The sequence below is a fragment of the Manacus vitellinus genome, unplaced genomic scaffold (assembly GCF_001715985.3).
Source record: "Manacus vitellinus isolate BGI_N305 unplaced genomic scaffold, ASM171598v3 scaffold_12_pilon, whole genome shotgun sequence".
Lineage (NCBI taxonomy): Eukaryota > Metazoa > Chordata > Aves > Passeriformes > Pipridae > Manacus > Manacus vitellinus.
In genome coordinates, this window is record NW_021938949.1 from 4,140,824 (window position 1) to 4,150,517 (window position 9,694).

Sequence of the window (9,694 nt, forward strand, 5' to 3'; positions counted from 1 at the left end):
TCCCAGAGGCAGAGTACAGACTTTAACCCTCCCATTAATCCCGATCAGCCAGGGCTCCTCTGCTCCAGCAGGGACGGGAGCTGCCGGAGGGGGATATTTTGGGGCAAGTTGGGGTCTTTCTCGGGATCTCACCCCGGCAGGCGCCTCTTGTCTTGGCTGGGGCTCTGCCTCCGGGCGAGCTCACGGAAAGCATCTGAGAGCAATAAAGAGCAAAAGCCTCCCGCTGACAAGCCCGGGCTGAAGTCACCGGCGGGACGCGGCCAAGACACGCATTGTCCTCGCCGCTGCTGGGACTGATTAGAGCCGCCTGGCAAAGCCCGGCTCTGGGTGAGGGATCGGCCCCTTTTGCCAAAAAACCTCGATCCGGAGGAAAAAAAAGAAAAAAACCAGAAAAACACACCCGGCTTTTGTTTTCCAGGCTGGGCCGTGCAGAGGCAGAGATCCAATTCCCCTCGTTTTGCACCCATTTCTCCCCGGCCGTCGCTCTGCTTCTCCCCATCCTATATAAGGGATCGAGGTGAGACGAATCCCTGGTAGGAAAACCCCGAGTTCAATTTATTTTTCAGGAGAGAACCTGGCAAACTGCTCCTCTGAATTCTCGCTGCCTCTCCAGCGTTCGATATTTATTGGATTTTTATTTATTTTCTACGTGTCTTGGGGGGGGGGGGGAGGGCTGAGCCATCCAAGATCTCATCAAAATGTCCTTGGCAGTCACTAGACTCGGGAAAGGGGAGGGGGTGGGTGGATATTCCAGCTGGGATGCAGCATTTTGTAACAAATACACATGTGAAATGTTTATGTGTTTATGTATTTATGTATTTTTAGATATAAACAGTTTAAATGTACATAAACATGAATGTATCAAGCATTAAAAATATAAAATACATATATAAACATATATAAAATCTATATAATCCCCCCTCTCTTCATACCTCTTTGCCCCACTCCAGGCTGCAGAGCCAAGAATTTGGAACAGAACTGGTTTTTTTCCCTGGGCTTTCCAGGGCTGTCAGGACCAACCAAAGTTGACATCCCTGTTGGTTGGACGAGTTGGTGGCGGAGCAGAAATCCAGTGAAAATGAAACATTTTGGCAGGGAGGGGGAAGGGTTTTTTTGCTTGACGAAAAAACAGAGAAGAAAACACCCTTTTCTATTATTTAAACATTTTTGTCTGTGTGTGCTTTTGCCTTTGGCTCACAAAAAAAAAAAACACCAAAAAACAACACAGAAGATAAACAAAATGTATCTTGCTGGAATTTGTGTGTTGATCAAGAGCTGCCATTTGTCCCAGAAAAAGTGGGAGCTGAGAAACTCTTTGTGGAGCAGGAGGTGCAGGATAAACCCAGCAGGTTGAAATCTCCATCTCTGTGACTGTTCTGCACCTCGTCCTTTGTCACATCCCACAGTGGTGGGGAAAGAGGGAATTAACAAGCCCAGATCTGTCTCCATCCATAAATTGGGTGCTCAGCAAGGGAAGCAGAGAGAAAAGATATATCCCATCTGCTTTTAATACAGGACACAGGATTTAGGGTGTGGGATATCCCTTGGTTTTGGGATAAAGCTGGTGAACCCGTTTTGGGGCTCAGGTATGACCAGAAAAGGTGGTGAACATCCAGGGATGGTCTGGACTGTGCAAAATACGTGTGAGCCCAATTAAATACCCAGCAAACACAGTCTGGGGAGGGTTGGCAGTCCCAGCATTTCCCAGCCTGGGCATGTTGCCCCCTGATCTGAATTTTTCCAGGTAGTGCCTTTCCCCAGGCAGTCAAACACGGGCATAAAAAAGCACATAAATCATCCTGGTGGGTATTCAGTAACTATCAGAGGATTGTGGGTTTCATGTAATTGTCTGTACAAACAGGGAGGTATAAAATCCTAATTTCCTTCTATTCGGGGGGTTAAATCTCAGCTGGTGCCTAAAACTGGCTTCCTGTGTGGGGCAAATGACCCCCCTGGGGTCTCCATCTGGCTCAGGAGGTCAAGGCATCCCCTCTCCTGTGTGACATCTCCTCTGTGTGAGTGTGGACAGCTGAGCCTGGCTTTGGACCTCTGTGTCCAAAGGTGGGGTGGTCGTGGTGCCTCCTACCCACGTTGAAGGGATATCAGTGCATGCTTGTGGCCATGACCTGCCCTTTCATTGGGGTTTCCTGCTTGGTTGAGTCTCCCGGATTCAATCTGGCGGTGGAACTTCTTGATTGGTGTCTTCCAGCTGGGTCTGGTGGTAGAGCTTCTAGTGTTCCAACGCTGGGTCTGGTGGTGGAACATTTGGGTTGGAATCTTGAAGCTGGGATGGGTGGTGCAGTGTTTTGGTTGGCATTTCCAAGCTGGGGCTGGTGGTGGAGATTCATGGTTGGTATTTCCAAGCTGGGGATGGGGATGGAGTGTTTTGGTTGGTATTTCCAAGTTGGGACAGATGGTGGAGCATTTTGGTTGGTATCTTCAAGCTGGGACTGGCGGTGGAGCTTCTTGGTTGGTATCTCCAAGATGGGGATGGAGTGTTTTGGTTGGCATTTCCAAGCTGGGACAGATGGTGGAGCAATTCGGTTGGCATCTTGTAGCTGGGTCTGGTGGTGGAGCATTTTGGGTGATATCTCTAGGCTGGGGCTGGCAGTGAAGCTTCTTGGTTGGTATCTCCAAGCTGCGGCTGGTGATGAAGTGTTTTTCATTGGCATTTCCAAGCTGGGACAGGTGGTGGATCATCTTGGTTGGTGATTCCAAGCCCGGACATGTGGTGGAGCTTCCTGGTGTTTCAAAACTGGGTCTAGTGGTGGAGCCTCAGGGTTGTCATCTCCAAGCTGGGGTGGGAGGTGGAGCTTCACAGTTGGTATCTCCAAGCTGGGGATGGGGATGGAGTGTTTAGGTTGGCATCTCCAAGCTGGGGTGGGAGGTGGAGCTTCACAGTTGGCATCTCCAAGCTGGGGATGGGGATGGAGTGTTTTGGTTGGCATCTCCAAGCTGGGGATAGCAGTGGAGCTTCTAAGTTGGCATCTCTGTCTTGGGATGCACAACCAGGGATGGATGGCACATCCAGGTGGGCGATTATGGGGGGGAAAGAGCCCCATTGAACGATTTTATTTCCTTCCTCCCCACAGCTGATAGTCGAAAAGACGACTGACTACCCTTCTGCTGAGTACTCCCTGGTGGAGGATGTAGCCCTCCACTTCACGTGTTTGATGGACAGACTGAACGAGCAGCGCCTCTTTCAGCCGGACCTGTGCGACGTGGACATCGTGCTGGTGCAGCACAAGAGCATCTTCCCGGCGCACAAGGGGGTCCTGGCCGCCTACAGCCAGTTCTTCCACTCCCTCTTCACCCAGAACAAGCAGCTGCAGCGCGTGGAGCTCTCCCTGGAGGCCCTCACCTCGCAGGGCCTCCAGCAGATCCTCAACTTCATCTACACCTCCAAGCTGCTCGTCAACTCCTGCAATGTGCAGGACGTGCTGAACGCGGCCGCCGTGCTGCAGATGAACAACATCGCGTCGTCCTGCCAGGACCTGCTGGACACGCGCTCGCTCAGCCTGGCCACCGACATGGCCCTGCCCGCCGAGGGCTGCGCGGGGCCCCCGCCCTACTACTGTGAGATCAAGCAGGAGGTGGACGCCCCCCACCCCAAAATCTACGCCCGGGAGGGCAACGACCCCTTCTCGGTGCGGGTGGAGGACGGGACGGGCGGCGGGACCCTCCCCGCCGGCCCCGCCAAGCAGTACTACAAGGAGGAGAAGGACGGCGGTGCCGGCACCGTGTGTAAGATGGAGGGTGAGGAGTCCGAAGAGGACCTGGACAGCCAGGGCTCGTACAACCGGGAGCAGATCATCGTGGAGGTGAACCTCAACAACCAGACCCTCAACGTCTCCAAGGGCACGGAGGGCAAGGCGGCCGCCAGCGAGGCGGCCGTGATGGGGCGGCCGGACGGCGACGGGCGCGACACGGAGGAGGACGGGGAGGAGGAGAATGAGGAAGGGGAGGAGGAGGAGGAAGAGGAGGAGGATGCGGAGGTGGGTGATGAGGAGGAGGAGGAGCGCAGCGAGGAGGAAGACCTGGAGGAGACGACGGAAGAAGAGGATGATGATGATGACGATGAAGACGCGTCGGAGATGAAAAGGGAAAAGGGTGGGCAGCCCCGCCGGGGCAGCCGGGCCTCCAAGGCCACCAAACCCACCATGGCAACCAGGTCCCAGGAGATGGCCAAGGTGGAAGAGGAGGAGGAGGAGGAAGAAGAAGGCCAGCGAGGGAGGAAGAGGAAAAAGGAACAGGATGGTTTGGGGCAGAAGGTGAAGCTGGAGGAGAAGCAGCATTACCCCTGCAAGAAGTGCCCCCGGATCTTCAACAACCGCTGGTACCTGGAGAAGCACATGAACGTCACCCACAGCCGGATGCAGATCTGTGACAAGTGCGGGAAGCGCTTCCTGCTGGAGAGTGAGCTGCTCCTGCACCACCAGACCGACTGTGAGAAGAACATCCAGGTGAGCCAGCCCCATCCCCAGGGCAGGGACAGGAACATCCCACCAAGGGGGAAATATCCCACCAATGGGTGGAGCATCCCAGTAGGGATGGATATCCCACCAAGGGGGAAATATCCCACCAAAGACTGGAGCATCCCAGTAGGGTTGTACATCCCACCAAGCAGGAAATACCTTACCAAGGGTGGAGCATCCCATTGCGGATGGACATCCCACCAAGGAGGAGCATCCCACCATGATGGGACATCCTGATGGGGGAGGGACATCCCAAATACCATGGAGGTCATCCCACCCAGCTACATTATGGGATGGGCTCATGCTCAGGTAATCCTGATGGGAAGGAACCTTCCTTCTGCCATGACTCGTATTCAGGCTCAGGAGGGTCCCACAGTGCCACGGGATTTGTGCAGGGAGATTATTCTTTCCTCCTTGGCTGGCTGGGTGGAAACATGGAGTTAATTTTAGAAGAGTTATTTTTCTTTTGAGTTGATTCAGTTAATCTGGATAAAACATTGTGAGACCCTGATGGAGACACGCTCCAGCCATTCCCACCCAGGCTGAACCTCGTTCAGCATAATTTGAAGATTTGCTGACAGGAGTCAAAATGGTTTTAATCTGCCTTTTGTGCTTTTTTTTTGGTGGGTATTAGCAAATTTCCGAAAGCATTTGACATCCCTGAGTGGCTCAGGCTTGGTGTGTCCTTCCCCCTGTGCTAAAGAGATCCTGTGTTTCAGATTGTCTCTGTTCAATCTGTGCAGTTTTGGGGGGATAGGGAGGCACCCCATCAGAGCAGCAAATGTGTGTTCCTGAAGGTCCCTCCATCCTTTCTCCTAATCCACAATGAGCTGTTTTCCATGACGCTGCTGCTGCTAATTAAAAATATCCCAATTTCTGGAGAGTTCATCCATCATCCTTCCAGCCAGTGACTGGATTTTAAATGATCTCCCAGCTCTCCTGGAGGAAGGGAACACAACCCAAGTGCTGCTGGAGTCCTTGGCCAATGGCATCCCAAATAAAATAGGGAATGAGGCAGATTTTGGCCTTAGGGCATGCAGGGAACAGGGAGGCAGGAACAGTCTCAGCTCCCAGGTGCAGCACTGCCTGCACTGACCCTTCAGTGCATATTCCTGGAAAATTCACGGCGCTGAAGTTGCTTCTTTTGGAGGGTTTTTCCCAGGATGGATGAGAGCAACTCCAATACCTGAGTGGTGGTGGCTGTTTCAGAGCCTGTCATAAAGCCTGGGAAATTAAAAAAGAGTTTTCCCGGGATGTTTCCTCAGCCTCATCTGCTTTCCAGGTGGATCACATGGGGTTGTTACCTCATTGCTTTTTTCCTCCCTCCTTTTTTATGCCTTTTCCAGGTCATTTCTGAGCAGGATGAGCCACAACTGCCCCTGCAGTGACCTCCTTCTGTGGAAAAAGGGATCATTATCTCTCACTTAATTGAGCATTTTTAATTTGACAAATAGCCAAATTCACTCCGTTTGCTCTGGTAATATTGAATAACTTTATCAATATACCATGGAATTATGTCTACACGGAAAAGAGATTTTTTTTTTTTTTAACTTTATGTGTTTAATAGAGAGTCTTTATTTCTTGCTGTTTAACCAGATCCATAGAGGAACCATCTCTCTTATCCCAGTCAGCTCTGCTGCTTTCTTTCCCTGTTTTGTCCCCAAATTTCATCCACAGTACTTTAGGTTTTAGGCATCATCTCGCTCCCCGTGATCATTTCCCATCTCCTTAACATGCATCCCACCTCCACCACCTGAAAAGCAATTCATCCTTTGCTTTGTTGGATTGTTCCTCAAACTCTTTTTTTGGTCAGCTTCTGTGTGGTTTTCCTCTTAACCTGAAAGGATTTATATTCTCATTTTTTTTCCCCCTCATTTGGATGTTACTTCCACATTTTTGAGTGATGATTTTCTGCAGTAACTGAGGACACAGAGCTCAGCCCTCCAGGGTGTTTGGTCCCAGCCTGAGGTTTTTCCTACCTCTGCTGCTTTCCCTCTACCTTTCATTTTAAAACTCCCCTGCAGCCTTTTTCATTTGAAGTGGAGAAAATGGATATTGATGTGTCTTTGATATCAGGCTCTAGTCCTGAATTTGCCCTGAAATACCTCTGAAAGCAGAGATAAAACTGGAATCCATGGAAATACATACTCAGGAACAGTAAAACTCAGAGAATTACCCATGTTGACACTTGAGCACGGCAGAATGAAGATGATGAGGGTTGGGAGTGGCTCTGTGACCCTAATTTTGCCCCTTGGGCACCTACATATAAATATATATGGAGAGATACTGTGACTTCACAGCTCAAAGGTGTATTTTCAGCAAAATTTGGTTGAAGTCCATCAATGAGCCTCTGTTCCTCTGGGTAGGAGGGAAAGGTGGAGAAATCCCTCCCTGGGCCCACTGGTACCACTCAGCTCTGCTGTTCTGAGGTGCCTCCAAGGCTTGAATTATTTTCTCAGCACATCTCTGAGGAGAAGAGGTGGTTTTATCCCTGTTGACCAAGAGGAAGATGAGTCGGGGAAAGATGAAGTGGAAAGAGTTGACCCTTGGAGAAAAGAGAGACCCTTAGCTCCTGGCAGGGTCCTTGCCTGCCATCCCTGTGCTCCAGCAGTGGTTTCCTGTATGGACATAAGTGTTTCCCTGAGCACTGAACTGCCCTCACATGCTTCAAACAGGTCTCACCCCAAAGCTGGAGCTTTTCCTTAAAACTTCAAGAGAAACACTGAACTTGTTGGAGCTGAAGCAAATCCCAGCCAAAACTTCTTGGAAAAGACTCTGCACGTTGTGTTGTTCTTCTTGTGCTGATGGACTGGTTTTTGGGTCCGTTTTGGTCCATTTGGGCATCCCGGAGTCATAGATATGTTTGGAAAACTCATTTAGTGGTAAAGTATCCGTAATTTAGTGGTGAAGTATCCTGCTGAAGACTGAAGTTGTGCTACCCTGGCTTGGGATTCCCCTTGATTCTATATTCTTTGCAGCCTTCTAATGCACAGAGGGTTGGGATTATTTTATGTGATGGCTTCATTTAGGAAATAAAACTCCCAGTTGGGAAAAGGGCCTTGATGCATGAGCTGCTGCTTGCACGAGTCCTAATACAGCCACTGATGGAGATGCCACGTCCTTCCCTGGGAGGACATTGTCCCTTCCTCATCCCGTGGATAGAAATTTGAGGTTTGGAGGTTTTGGAGTGGCAAGGTCTGCGTCAGACTTGCTGGTCATTCTGATTTTTGATATCTCAGCTGTAGGTTTCACAGTGATGTCCCCTTTCACCAGATGAAGGTGATTGCCCAGAGAGACGAAACTGCTGGTGGTGTCTGGGCACGTTCCCCTGCTTCCTTCACCATCCCCTCTCTCCTTGCAGTGTGTGACGTGTGGGAAGGGCTTCAAGAAGCTCTGGTCTCTCCACGAGCACAACAAGATCGTCCATGGTTACGCAGAGAAGAAGTTCTCCTGCGAGATCTGCGAGAAGAAGTTCTACACCATGGCCCACGTGCGCAAACACATGGTTGGTGAGTGCGGGGGGCACCGGTGCCACGGGGAGACTTCATTAGGGGTCTCCATCCAGCAGTTGGGCAGTGAAAGCTGGGTTTTTGTTGCTCTTGAATGTTTAGGGCTGGGCTTAATCTTGTGTGAGCTTTCTCACATCAAAACCTCAAAATTTGACCTGGTATTTAATGTTGAACCCGTGTCTGCTCAGTGATGGGTTTGGGGTAATCGGGTGTGGTGTGTTGGAGAACCCCTTTTATTTAATTTAACCAGAAAAAAATAGATCTCAGAAGTGCTCAAAGGAGGGTTTGAAGTGTGACCATCCTTCCCTTGTAAAATAGGACCAGGCCACACCAGTGCTGGGCTTTGAAAAGCAAATTGCACATGGTGATGGTAGATTGGGTCCCTGGGCCTTGCAGGGACCAAATAGATCCAAAAAAAGGAGGGTTTGGACAAGAAATTAGGGGAGAACTTAAAATGTTGATGCTGTGCATCTTCCCAAGATGACTTTGGGTTTGCTGGGGTTGGGCACTGGCGTTGGGAGAGATGGCTGGGATGTGGGGAGAGGGATGATGGAGGTGTGGGGAGAGGGATGGTGGAGGTGTGGGGAGAGGGATGGTGGAGGTGTGGGGAGAGGGATGGTGGAGGTGTGGGGACCTGACCCTGCCCCTCTCCCCCTCAGCACACACCAAGGACATGCCATTCACCTGTGAGACCTGCGGGAAGTCCTTCAAGCGTAGCATGTCCCTCAAGGTCCACTCACTCCAGCACTCTGGGGAAAAGCCTTTTAAATGCGAGGTAAGGTCCTGGGTGTGGCCCCACCCCACGTCCTCTCAAATGAGGACAAAACCACTGATTTGGGGAAAGAGGCTTCCTCCCTGCTTTGTACCAGTGCAGCTGCCAGGATGCTCCCACACTGTGGGATCCCTTCCTGGTTTGAGGGTTCCACCAACCATGTGATGAAACTTGTCCAATGCCAGGATCTGTCCCCCCAGTACCTGGATCTTACATCCCACCCCAAGCCCATCCAGCCTGCAAACCTGGTTGGCTATGGCCCAAAAAGCCATTTATTTGGATTCTCTTTTGGGAGAAAAAAAGGGATTTCTTCACTGCTGGTGACCTGGGGGGATGTTTCGGGTCCTGATCAGGGACTCATCCCCGTCTCACCCCCTCAGAACTGCAACGAGCGCTTCCAGTACAAGTACCAGCTGCGCTCCCACATGAGCATCCACATCGGCCACAAGCAGTTCATGTGCCAGTGGTGTGGCAAGGACTTCAACATGAAGCAGTACTTCGATGAGCACATGAAAACACACACAGGTAAGAGCCCCTGACCTTGCCCCACACTCCTGCCGTCAGTCAGGAACTCTGGGAAAAGAGCGATGGGACGGGTGTAGCATCTTTGCGTGGACAGAAGGATATCCAAGTGCCGGGTCCTGCACTTTGGCCACAACAACCCCCGGCAGCACCACGGGCTGGGGGCAGAGTAGCTGGACAGGGCCAGGCACAAAGAGACCTGAGGGTTCTAATCAACAGGAAGCTGAACATGAACCAGCAGTGTACCCAGGTGGCCAAGAAGGCCAATGGATCCTGGCCTGGATCAGGAACAGTGTGGCAGCAGGAACAGGACAGAGATTCTGCCCCTGGACTCAGCGCTGGGGAGGCCACCCCTGGAGTGCTGTGTCCAGTTCTGGGCCCTCAGCTCAGGAAGGACATGGAGGGGCTGGAGCAGG

General features: G+C 51.4%; 1 protein-coding gene across 1 annotated transcript; it reads left to right on the plus strand.

Annotated features, from left to right (window-relative positions):
* The first annotated feature begins 455 nt into the window (after positions 1–455).
* On the plus strand, positions 456–9,295 carry ZBTB47 (zinc finger and BTB domain containing 47). The gene is made up of 5 exons (XM_029957807.1): positions 456–517; positions 3,093–4,463; positions 7,837–7,984; positions 8,644–8,759; positions 9,137–9,295. The coding sequence occupies exons 2-5, from the start codon at positions 3,174–3,176 to the stop codon at positions 9,293–9,295; spliced, it is 1,713 nt and encodes a 570-aa protein (XP_029813667.1). The 5' UTR covers positions 456–517; positions 3,093–3,173.
* Positions 9,296–9,694: the final 399 nt, after the last annotated feature.

Bases quoted from the DNA above. Each gene is read 5' to 3' on its own strand.
- ZBTB47 (XM_029957807.1), top strand. From the start codon at position 3,174: ATGGACAGACTGAACGAGCAGCGCCTCTTTCAGCCGGACCTGTGCGAC. The intron at 4,464-7,836 runs GTGAGCCAGCCC...CTCTCCTTGCAG, and splicing joins ACTGTGAGAAGAACATCCAG to TGTGTGACGTGTGGGAAGGG. The intron at 8,760-9,136 runs GTAAGGTCCTGG...TCACCCCCTCAG, and splicing joins AAAAGCCTTTTAAATGCGAG to AACTGCAACGAGCGCTTCCA.